The 13,249-nt window shown below is 37.3% G+C and overlaps 1 protein-coding gene across 3 annotated transcripts in view; it reads left to right on the forward strand.

Annotated features, from left to right (window-relative positions):
- Positions 1-13,249, forward strand: part of smtnb (smoothelin b) — a 72,385-nt gene that overhangs the window by 556 nt on the left and 58,580 nt on the right. For all 3 annotated transcript variants that reach the window (XM_079416364.1, XM_079416365.1, XM_079416366.1), the window contains exons 2-5: positions 10,951-11,108; positions 11,275-11,353; positions 12,408-12,486; positions 12,565-12,641. In XM_079416364.1, coding sequence (XP_079272490.1) covers positions 10,951-11,108; positions 11,275-11,353; positions 12,408-12,486; positions 12,565-12,641 — 393 coding nt within the window. The remainder of the gene's footprint in view (positions 1-10,950; positions 11,109-11,274; positions 11,354-12,407; positions 12,487-12,564; positions 12,642-13,249) is intronic.

Raw genomic sequence — 13,249 nt, forward strand, 5'->3', positions numbered from 1 at the left:
AAGTGCACGTGCCATGTTGTAAAATGGTTAAAAATTAACAATGTCTGTTAAGAAGGAATATTATAGTTAAACCTTCAAAGTAACAACCATGATGATGTTGTCGACAACAATATTTTATGTAAAGATTATTTTTTTATAAGATTGATCCATTATTTCTACTATACATGGTTGTGACACCCGAGGTACATTTATAAATTGGAGGTTTATATTGGAAAAACAAATAAGCCAAAAAAAAGCAATAAATAAATACTTAAAGAGGATTTATAATATCTACATTAATATTAAAAATGCTATTAGTATCAGTTTTTATCAGTGCGTTGAACGCGTTCCTAGATAGCAGACATGACATGAAAAATAAAAAAATGTACAGTCAATAATTGTTTTTTAAAATAAAGATGAAAATATTATATTTGGTTAAAATAGTTCATTCACATGAGATGAAGACTCTAGACATATTAATCTTGAGAAAAAGCTCTGTGTTGATGTTAAATGACCATTTATGTCTTGCTGTTGTGTATGATTATCTTATGTAGCATTTTCAGCCAGCTCTCAAGGCATTTTACAAACCAAACAATATACATACATACTACAGACAGGAAGAGCATGAGTCAGAGTGATGTTACAAATTCACCAGACAGACCAAACACAATCAGTATGAGTGGAAAAATTAAATGTCCAAACAAGCAGCGGCACGTAATAGAGCCTGAGTCAGTGTGCGCAATATGAGAATGAGAGAAACAGATGAAAAGGAATCAGATAAACAGATTAGGTGTGAAGCGCCAGCAGTTGTAAATAAACTTCCATGCTGATAGATAGATAGATAGTCCTAAATCACTGGGAGTGCACCTTTAACCTCAAATATTCCAACTGTCATGAACAACCTTCACATGAATAATAAAAAAAGACATCTGTTTTTTGTTGAATCAGTGGCTGTCCTGATAATCATGCTGCCCTAGGCCAGATATGAGGTGCTTGGAAGGGACCAAATCATTTTCAATGAGTGGTAGTTGGAATGAAGAGCAATTGTGTGAAACGGCTGGGAATGAGCGTGAAGTGGGCATCTGAGAGCCTCTGTGAGGGCAACAATGCCACCCTATACAGCTGCAAGTGTCGCCTATGCCAGGATACATGGAGTGACAGCATTGCAAAGTGCTTTATTGCATTCTGCATTCTTGTATATTATGAATACACAAAACAGATTTATTGTGTATTCTTTGAATTTTTCAAGAGTTTGTGTCGTATAAGCTTTTATGTGTGGCAGACGTCCATGAGTATAAAAACATAAAAACATTATGCAGTTGAACAAAATTGGATCAGCTTGATGAGTTGTAGCGCCGTCATCAGTATACTATGGCATTCTTCTTTTGTGGGCAAAATACTGAAGAATTCACGTTTATTACAAAGATTTATTCAAAATAATGTCAGTGGAATTTCATACCAATTTGCATTTATGCAATATTAGATAATATTCAACGTGAGTACAATATCACAGCATTCAAACTGACAGTAAAACGATAAGAAGTAATTCAGTTTAGTGTAATTCAGTTTAATAGTCACAGTGTCATATTATACAGAATTACATGCTATTTGTCTAAATGAATGCTTTTGCAAGTCCTGCAGTCTCTGCAAATGGGTGATGTAAATCAAGAGGGCCATCACAATATAAGAAGGATGTTAACTTTTAAATAATTAACATGTTATATTGACTGCAAACTAGCAGCTATATGAGAGGTTTATTAATTAGCATATTAATAATTGGGTTATGGTGTTTCACACATCACATTATCTTGGATTGGTGATGTCTCATTCACAAAAAAACATTGAATTAATTACTGTCATGGGTGAATTGTCCCTAAAATAGTTATAACATATGACAACAAAAAGTCCTTATAAAATTCCCAGTCATGGACAGCATCAAAAATTCCTACAAATTGAATAAGCCCTTCTGTGACTCGAGTTATGAGCTTCATAAAGTTAAATTGTAAGGCAGGTTTAAACCGCCAGCGTGTAAGGACTCATAACGCAGAGCACAAAACCTGCATTCAGAGCAGTAGGGAAAAATAAATATCGCCTGTTTTTTTCCCACCCTTATTCCTCTTTACATAGGTGTGTTTACAGAGAGGCCATGGAACAATTTGGTCATGACAGTTTGAAGTGGTTGGCCTGATTTTTGTAACATGGTACAGTTCGTTTGTGGTTGCTGTGTCTCGACCATCTTAGCCAACTGGTGGACTAACCTAACCTGGTCTACCTGGTTAATCTAGACCCCACCAGTTTGTTGAGCATTTCGACCGGGGTGTGGTCTTGAAAAGTGAAGCTGTGGGCTCTTTGATCGCCCCCTGGTCGCTGGCTGCAGTACAGGTCATAAACCCCGCCCTCTCCATGTAAACGAATGGGACTTGAGTTCAAATAAAAAATGAACTACACTTCCAATAAAATTTTCCGAAATACGATTTTGGTCATTTAATGTAGTTGTTATCACACTGATATATGTTCAATTGTTCGTTTTTGTGATAAGTTTGATTTTAGCTAGTAATTTGACGCTATAAAAACGGGCTGTGTTGTTATGGTTGATTGGGTCTGCGGGAGTTTGATACCGCGGCTCCACCTCACGACACTACTGCGCAGACTCGAATCTCTACTGCGCAGATTCTGGCTCCAAATGAATCTCTACTGTGCAGACTCTGGCTCCAAACGAATCTCTACTGTGCAGACTCTGGCTCCAAACGAATCTCTACTGTGCAGACTCTGGCTCCAAACGAATCTCTACTGTGCAGACTCTGGCTCCAAACGAATCTCTACTGCGCAGACTCTGGCTCCAAATGAATCTCTACTGCGCAGACTCTGGCTCCAAATGAATCTCTACTGCGCAGACTCTGGCTCCAAACGAATCTCTACTGCGCAGACTCTGGCTCCAAATGAATCTCTACTGCGCAGACTCTGGCTCCAAACAAATCTCTACTGCGCAGACTCTGGCTCCAAATGAATCTCTACTGTGCAGACTCTGGCTCCAAACGAATCTCTACTGCGCAGACTCTGGCTCCAAACGAATCTCTACTGCGCAGACTCTGGCTCCAAACGAATCTCTACTGCGCAGACTCTGGCTCCAAACGAATCTCTACTGCGCAGACTCTGGCTCCAAACGAATCTCTACTGCGCAGACTCTGGCTCCAAACGAATCTCTACTGCGCAGACTCTGGCTCCAAACGAATCTCTACTGCGCAGACTCTGGCTCCAAATGAATCTCTACTGTGCAGACTCTGGCTCCAAACGAATCTCTACTGCGCAGACTCTGGCTCCAAACGAATCTCTACTGCGCAGACTCTGGCTCCAAACGAATCTCTACTGCGCAGACTCTGGCTCCAAACGAATCTCTACTGTGCAGACTCTGGCTCCAAACGAATCTCTACTCCGCAGACTCTGGCTCCAAATGACGTAATTTGCTCAAGATGACAGCAGCCATACTTAGATGCTTTGGCTTTACTTTTCTGTAGTGACAGGAAGTGGAGACGTGTCATCCATCTTTTTTATAGTCTATGATTCAGACTAAATATAGGCTAAAATGACCAGCTTTGATCTGTTAGAAAGTCTGTAAAATAGGAATGTCAAAAGAACTAAATAGTTTGGTACCAAGTCAATACTAAAACAACAACAACACAAAAAGTGCTGTCTGACTGACTGAAGAGTTATATCAAAAGTGTATAGGCACATAACTTATGAAGATCTCTTGTGGTTGCATTTGAGTAGCCAAATGTACTTGGACAAAATGCCTATTATTATGAAGTATTTATGTTAAAAACAATCTAAGGAAATGTAAATAGGGCATGTAAAATGGAAAACCACTCACTGCTCTAATTTAAGAATCATTAAATTGTGATATTTGTCTTGAAATGATGAAATTTTGGTATTGTGACGATCTTATTGTAAAACAAGCTACTAATACGCTGGTTTTGGCTGCATTTACACTTCAAGGGTGCTTTCACTACTGTTAAAAGTGTAGTGGGAGCAGGTGTGTCAAAGACTATTGTGTAAAAACTATTCTTTCAAGATGTTATTGTATTCTGAAATTTTAACAGTCTCGTAAAAACATGCTAAACAGATTCAAGATTGATATTAACATTAGGGATTGAAATTACTTTTTCAGTTACTACATTTTTAGAGCTGGCAAATCTGCTAAATTGAATTTCCATGTGTGGTCCTGAAGGAAGTCTGAAAGTACTGTAGATTCCCACCTCTGTTTTCTCCCCCTGCGAATATTTTCCACTCTCCCCTCTTCACAATGTTTGGATGTCTCTGAGACGCGTTTCCACAGAGGTCATGAGTGTCACAGTCCCTCATGGATTTTGGCGCATGTGGAGTTTTCTCTAACTTTCTTGTTGACTATAGGGCTTATTTGTAGTTGTCTGTGAATATAGATTTTCTTTCTTTTTTGTTCAAGATAGAGGAATTGAAGTTTCAATTAGTTTTTCATTAGGGATGTTTATTTGTCTTAATAGTTGTTCTCCTCAACTTTGAAGGCATTTCCTTATATAGCTTCCCAAAGGACTGTATAATTGGTGTCTGTTTATGTAGAACTTGGAGGCAGACCACAATTGTTATTCAATTTAAATCGTTTTTTTTTTTTTTCTCAGGTTGCATTTACATTTTTTAACAAAACATTAAGATGAATAACAGTGTCTCCATAAAGCAAAAATGTCTAATTATAGTCCATATTTTTGTCATGTGTAAGTCATGCCCTGTGCAGAATGACAAAGTTCTCATCGCAGGAGGTCACCAAGAGGATGTGTGAGCTGTAGTAGTGGATGACCTGTTAGGAGCACAACTGACCATGACTTCTCATCACAAATGATTATTTTATTGTAATCATTACAAAGTATTGCCTTTGCCTATAAAAAAGGTGCTGCTCTAAATTGAAAGAAGAATCTTGCTTAAGATTTACAACAAAAATGTGGACACATTTTACCATTATTCTAAACACAAACAGCAGATAGGCTAATAAAATTTAAATTCACTCTCTGACAGTAGATGGCGCTTATGGAACCCTGCTAACCGCTGTAAACAAAGCAGCTGAAATGCTACTTTATACGGAGGGAAGGTGAAAAGGAAACTCCATCAAAACTTTTCTGAAAACAATCTGTTCCCCCTTATGCATTCATCTTATTCATTCATCCATCCGTGTGTGAGACTCTTACTAATTTTGCTTAAAGGGATAGTTCACCCAAAAATTTAAATTCGGTCATCATTTACTCACCCTCAAGTAGTATGAATTTCTTGGTTCTGCCGAACACAAAGGAAGATATTTTGAAGAAAGTTTGTAACCAGGCTGTTTTGGGGCACCATTGACTTCCATAGTAGAAAAACAATACTATGGAAGTCAGTGGTGCCCCAGAACTGCTCTGTTTCCCACATTCTTCAGAATATCTTCCTTTGTGTTCAGCAGAACAAAGACATTCATACAGGTTTGGAACTACTTGAGGGTGAGTAAATGATGATAGAATTTTCATTTTTGGGTGAACTATCCCTTTAATGCCGAGTATTATTTACCATGAGTTTTTCAAATCGTGATAGTCCAATACGGTTTTAATGATGATTAGGGATGCAACTAAATAAATTCTTGGCCGAAGCTGTACAAAATGAAAGACTGGACCGAAGGGCGAATCCCGAACACGTTTTTTTTGCATTTTTTCCCCCATGTAGGCCTATTTTGCCATTTTTTTTCACCATTGCATAAATTAAATAGCCAAAATGCAGAAGAGACTTCTTTTAAAACATTAGAATATATAACAGATACCAATTTAAACACTGTGTGAATGTTATTATAAATGTATAGAGCTGTTGTAGGGTGATTATTATTATCATTATTATTGACTTTTTTTATTTAATTTTACAGAACAACACGTCACGTAATTGTTCGGTACAATTTATTTGGTCTTTTCGCTTATTCTGCCAAACACCGAAAGAGTTTTTTTTTGTTGCTATTTTCGGCCGAACAATTTCGGTTGCCGAACATTCGGTGCTTCCCTAATTAAAATATGAAAAGGTCATGCATCCAGACTGTTTTTCATGGTTAATTGCCAAACCATTTCATTGCTAGTGCATTGATCAATGTTTATATGTGAATAAAAGCCTAAGTGAAATCGGTTACTCATATAAAGCGATCATGTTTCTTCAGAAGATTTGGATTAAATTGTTCAGTAGATATGGATTAGGTTTACGATCTCTTTATGAAGTTTTTGGAAGTATCAAAATTTTGGTTGCATGGACATTTAAAAATATATTTTTGTGTTTCAAATATGATCAAAAGTCCAATGAGTTTGAATGACATGCGGCTGAGTAAATGATGACAGGATTTCATTTTTGCATAAGTTTTCCCTTTAAACTATGTCATATGGACACACCCACGTCACATCACCAACAGTCACTGATGCTTATCTCAGATTGCCCAACTGACTGAAATTGAATGGGTTCCAGTAAAAAGATCTCTGATCAGTGGGAATCAGTCCTTAATTTTTTGTTTCTGGCTGTGGTTCAAGTTCATGTGATTCATTTTGTCATGTGACTTGGCATCTGCTGCCGAGTAACTGCTCAGGTGCTGGATGAGCTCATACGGGAAGTTTGAATTGGATTGCAGGAACAGAATTGGAGGTAGTGGACCATGACACCCTCTTTCAGGTCAGGAAAGTCAGGGTCTATGTGTGTGTGTGTGTGTGTGTGTGTGTGTGTTTTAAAATATATTTTTGAGCACTCTGGTTCTGGGGAGCAGGAATTGGGTTTGGAAGGTGTAGTTAAGGAATTATTCTTATAGGGAATTATAGGGAATTATCGAAACTCTTTGGTAATTTTTGAGCGAGATGCTAATGGTCTAATCAGATTCAATGATCTATGCTAAGCTGCAGCTAAAAGTGCTTCCGCCAGACCCGGAGATCGGCTGATTCAAAAACGATAAAACTCAACTGTTTAACTCTTGGAGTTGTAAAATGAGCCTATTTCCAAAAATAGTGACGTGTTCCTTTAAATCCTCCATGCAGATCAGATTATTATAACTATTATTGAGTCAAGTGAATTATGGACACTGCTTTATCCAAACTATAAATAAAGTTTTAAAAGGACTTAAAGTTTGTTTTGTTTGAGGGTTTTACATGTGGTAAAAGCCTTTCTGTTCCAAATTTGTACATCATAAAGCTTCTTTCACCTCAAATGTACCATAAATGTCAGCAAAACTTCCATGTGTGGTCATTCATATAGTGCTGACCCGTTATTGTAAAAGGTGGCATTAAATATATTCTTAGATTTTAGCAATGGAAAGGATAATCCCACATTTGACAGCGACTACCTGCATAACACAAACGTATTATTAAGACTGTTTGGATAAACTAAATGAACTTGAATTTCCTTTGGAATTTTTAAGGAAGTAACGTCTAGGAAATGGAAATGTTTATGTTGGGTCTCCCAGACATTTTAGGTGTTCCAGGTCATTGCTCATCTTCCTGAATGTGTCACTAATACTCTTACTATCTTGCTGTCTTACTTTGACCTTCACCTCTCTCTTATTCAGCCCTGCATCACAGTCTGGGGGGCGGGGTTATGAGGCCTGTGTCCTTATATGGTCATATTGATTCACATCTCTCTCTCTCTCTCTGCTTTTGCATCTATTTCCATTACCAAGATTGATGGAAAATCGAAAGTTTCCATCAGTCTTACCTTCATCACCCAGAGACAATGCTCTTCAACAGTAATGAAACTGCAGAATCGATCTTTGGATTATTAATAATTAGTATTAAAATGTGTGACTTTTTAGAAAAACTTTGCTTGTTTATATTCTTAAACTTAGTCTTCTCCTCATGCTTTTGTGTGGTTTACTCATTATGCTTCTCCAAGACTCTATTACACCTGTAGTCTCCACTGATCACTTGTGATCGGACCACCCGAGAGGACTGTTAATACCAGATGTGAATGCACTTATCCTTGCAAGATGCTCGTCTACTGTGTTTCCATCTGTATTCATAAACAGGAAATTTGGTATGAAAGTAGTAGAGGAAAACAGTGCAATACGTATGCTTCAGCAATACCAAAAAAAGTGTCATGAAAATTTGAGCACTGCTACTGAACTGCCAAACAGAGTTGTTCCATTTGAGTCTCCTTGCTGTCATCCTACTTTCTTTTGCTGGCATTCAACTTTAAAATGTTGAATAAAATATTGAAAGAAATGAGGATGAGGGAATGAAAACACACACTCCCAGACCAGCCTGTTTTTAAGCACAGTTCATTTTGATGTGAGAGGACAAAAGGGGGTACTGACTTTTTCACCAGCGGAAGTATTATTATGGATTATGGATGGGTTAAAGTTAAAACGCCTTAATGCTGGTTTGTTTCTAACAACAACATAGTTTTTTGCTTCACAAGACGTAATCCAAGTCGTGTGGATTATTTCTGGATTATTGTGATGTTTTTAATCAGCTGTTTGGATTCTCATTCTGACGGCACCCATTCACTGCAGAGGATCCATTGGTGAGCAAGTGATGTAGTGCTAAATTTCTCCACAGTATATCACTTCTAAGTTTAATAGTACATTACTTATTTAGTGTTGATAATGGTTTTGTTTATAATGTTCATTATGAAGAGTTCACAAAATATTTGTAGCTCAAAAGCCTCTGCAGGTTTTCAAAGATATATTTATCTGGCACTCTTGTCTGAAATAGTCCAGTCATTCTTCAGTCACACAGGGTATTAATATGGATGTATTGATAAGACATAGGAAGTCAAATCTACCCGACACACTTGTTTCCTACTGATGATAAACCATTGCCACATGCCCTCCCACAACTTCATAGTCAGTCCGTACTGGTGATTTAGGCTGTAATCCCAACCACCAAATGCAGAAACTGTATAGAGGTTTAGGGCATCAGCTCAAAGAAACAGGCCAAAATTGGAAAATGAGAAAGACAAGGCAGAGGAAAAATTTAGAATTATGTATTTTATTTCTTTAGTAATTATATACTAACTCAATCCGAGCAGCTGAATCCTTAGCCATCTTCAAGAAACGGCTAAAAACACATCTCTTTCATCTTTATTTGACCCTCTAACTCTAACACTCTCTATTCTAATTCTATTTTGTATATGTCTTCTTTTTATATAAAAAACACACACACACTTGACCCTCTATCAATTGCATATTTATTCTCTAACTGCTCGCTTTTCTTGAAAAACTAACATTAGCTTTCTTTTTTCAATTCTATTCTATTTGATCTACTATCTACTATCTAAAAAAAACAACAACCTTGCTACGTGCACTGCATTAGACTAACCGAGACTTGTCATAGCGCTTGCATATTGTTGCTCTTTTGTTGGTTTTGATTGCTTCTATTGTCCTCATGTGTAAGTCGCTTTGGATAAAAGCGTCTGCTAAATGACTAAAGGTAAATGTACTTTATTTCTTACCCTAATTGCATTACATGAAGTTATCCTTTTAATCCATGTTGCCAAATAATATGTGGTTTGTGTCTGTCCAAAATGTGAAAATGTGTTTCACAAATTGACTTGTTTTGAAATATATATTTATGGTTTGGGGAATAAGCTTATGCGCAAAAGCGGTTGTGAATCTGCTCACAAAATGACAAATATACACATTTCCGACATTTCATTACTATAGAGTGAATATAGAGCGTTCATTATTCACTTGCTGTGCAGATGACCTGCTTTTGGCTCTTCAGCTGGACTTTCCAGGTCATGACCTCAATTAGAGAGAGTAGATGAGAGTGGCAGTTGGTAAATGTGTCACCCTCTTTATCTAGGCCACTGTGTTTCTCTTGTAGATATATAGTTAGAAGGACAAACTGAAAATGTGTGACACTTTTTAATTATTATTTTTTCAAAGTAAATACTCTACATGCTGGTAAAATGAGTTGTATGGCAAAGAAAATGTATCCAGGTCTGAAAATAAACATCAAGCATCTTGGTCAATTACCATATAGCCTTTTAGACATTAATTATTAAAAAATGTGTTTTAAAAAATGTGAATATAAGATGATGCCAAGAATGTGCAGCAAAATAATTAGAATGGTTTGTTAAATAGTTTTTGTCTGTAAGTAGCTCATTTATGTTAATATTTTTATTTATTTATTTATTATTTTTATATTGGCACAGCTATATCACCCTGCAGTCCAAGACCGGTTGCCCACTGAAGCTAAGCAGGGTTGAGCCTGGTCAGTACCTGGATGGGAGACCTCCTGGGAAAACTAGGTTGCTTTTGGAAGAGGTGTTAGTGAGGCCAGCAGGGGGTGCTCACCCTGTGGTCTGTGTGGGTCCTAACACCCCAGTATAGTGACGGGGACACTATACTGTAAAAAGCACCGTCCTTCAGATGAGACGTTAAACCGAGGTCCTTACTCTCTATGGTCACTAAAAATCCCATGGCACTTCTCGTAAAGAGTAGGGGTGTAACCCCGGTGTCCTGGCCAAATTCCCTCCACTGGCCTCTGACCATCATGACCTCCTAATAATCCCCATCCACTTGATTGACTCTCTCTCCTCTCCACCTGTAGCTGGTGTGTGGTGAGCGCACTGGCGCCGTTGTAGTGTGGCTGCCGTCGCATCATCCAAGTGGATGCTGCACACTGGTGGTGGTTGAGGAGAGACCCCCACATGATTGTAAAGCGCTTTGGGTGTACGGCAATACACAATAAAAGCGCTATATAAATGCATCATTCATTCATTAATTTAAAATATCTTTGTATTAAAAAAATCTAAAAACAAATGTATTTCCATCATTTAACCAGTGTTGTAGATATTTCAAATTGTAGCACGTGTATTCTGAAATACAATTTTGAGTTTATCTCAGATCCTTTTGTCTAGAGGATAATGTAAGTTAAAAGTAGCACATCTTACCCCACCAGCTCTTTTCCAAAATAATCTTTTTACATACTCAAAGTTGCTTATTCTTTGTTTCTCCAGCTTGATAAAACTATCGACATAGACGAACGGCGTCTGATCCGTACAGCGATCCGGGAGTTGCGGCGCTGTGAGATTGAAGAAATGGAGGCTGCGCTAACCAGCAAGCGCTTCAGACATGCCCACCAGAGCAGACATGAGGATAAAGAAAACCAGTGTTGGTATGAAGAATTTGTTACTTTATTATTTAAGAGTTATTATTTATGCCTCATCTGAAAAGCAAAATTTGTAAATACAAGAATCTGTTGTATAAAACACAATGGAAAGTCTTGCATAACATGAACCATTACATTTTGAATCTGAACTTGTTTGCTTGTATTTCTGCAGTCCTGATTTGACAGCTTCATTAGACGTGCTGTCAGGGAAGATTCAGGCTATAAATAACATCGAAGAACTTACTGGACTGGTAAGGCCATGTGTGAAGACCTAAGATGTTTGTCTATGATGCTGTTGTGTTGTTTCTGTCAACATTCCTTGAGCGAGATGGTGCTCGTAGTATTCTGGAGATGGTTGATAAGCGTTTCTGCCCCGTATGGAATGTTGTCATATCACCAAAATCATAAAAAGAAAAAAAACACACACAGCGTACTGTAAGCTCTTTGTTAGTGTAAAACAAAAGGCCCATTTCAAATAAATACCCATTGTTCTACGTTAAGTTGTGCGGTTTATTGTTCTTCATAAAAGCAATGAATGGAGATTGACTGAGGTATAATTTCTATTAATCTGTGAACTGTCAAGAACACATGCAAATGACATACAATTCAGTTATAATGGACTGTTTTTTTTTTTTTTTTGTGAAATGTAAATAAAGTCTTTCTGAAATTTCCAAGTCCCACATGGAATTTATATTGTTTTTCTGTCCTGTATGAATATGCAGAAATGATTTAAAGGACCCAAAAATTCAAATTTTCTAATTCAGCATTAATCCAGGATCCTCTGTAGTGAATGGGTGCTGTCAGAATGAGAGGCCAAGCAGTTGATGCATCACAATAATCCACAAGTAATCCACACCACTCCAGGCCATAAATTAACATCTTGTGAAGCCAAAAGCTGCATTTGTAAGAATCAAATTCATCATGACTTATTCTGACGGCACCCATTCACGGCAGAGGATCCGGTGGTGAGCAAGTGATGAAATGCTAAATTTCTCCAAATCTGATGAAGAAATAAACTAATCTACATGGATGGCCTGAGGGTGACCTCAGGTGACCCATTCCTTCAAATATGGTAAAATATGTAAATCAGAGCTGAGAGTACTAAACTCCAGCCGAAACCTGCAAAAAAAGATTATATTGAGGAATTTGTATTACACCAGTTGTGTGGAATTGTTTGAATTCCGTGGAAATATCCCAACATTTTCTTTCAGTGGAATTCTGTGGGTTCACATTCTGTGTGGGCCTAAATATCAGTCATGTCAAGCTAAATACTGTTTTTGTCTTGCCCTCTGTTTTTCTTTCAAGTTACAAAGCGCCAGTGAATATGAAGAGAGAAAACTCATTCGGGCAGCCATTCGCCGGCTCAGAGATGAGGAGATACAAGGTGAGATTCTATCTAAAGGGCTGGACAAATATCTCTTTACGTCTATGTGTGTTTACATTCCCCTGTTCTCATTCACAGGAGCATTACAGAAGGTTCAGACCTCTGGCCAAAGAACAGAGCGACGACAAAATCCTCAAAACTGCTTTGACCTACAGGTGAGTAAATGTGGCGTGGTGAATATCAGGAGCGGCAAATCTCAGGGATAACTAGGCTTAAGTTTGGGGCTTAATGTGGAATGAGGAGAGATAAATCTGAAAACGCAGGACTGGAGGACTGGCCTGTTGAAAAGTTCAAGGATACAGTGAACAGACTGGGAATTAGAGCTTTCGTATTGTTTTGGCCATCTAAGCACAAAAATAAGAATATATATTTAAAATTACGTAATGAAAGTAGTGTTGGATCATTGTGCAATTTTGATTGATTTTTTGGGTAGTGCCACACTGCTTTATTTTTGGCTCTGATAAATGCAACTTTCATTATAAGTTTGTTTAATGCAAAACAGTTTTAGGTTAAATAATTTATGAAGTTTGTTTTTGTGTTTAAATGAAAGTTTGAAAAAATAAATCGTCTTTGCGAACATTATGATTTTAATGTTCTATTCATCAAAGAATCCTGAAAAATGTTTGCACTAAATATTAACCAGCAAAAACTGTTTTTAACATTGATATTAATAAGAACCATTATTAATAAAAAATATAATTGAGGTACAATAGAAAAAAATGCAGATTTCATGATTATTATTGGTCATATCTTTCATCTTTCA

This window comes from Barbus barbus (assembly GCF_936440315.1).
Source record: "Barbus barbus genome assembly, chromosome: 5".
Taxonomy (NCBI): Eukaryota; Metazoa; Chordata; class Actinopteri; order Cypriniformes; family Cyprinidae; genus Barbus; species Barbus barbus.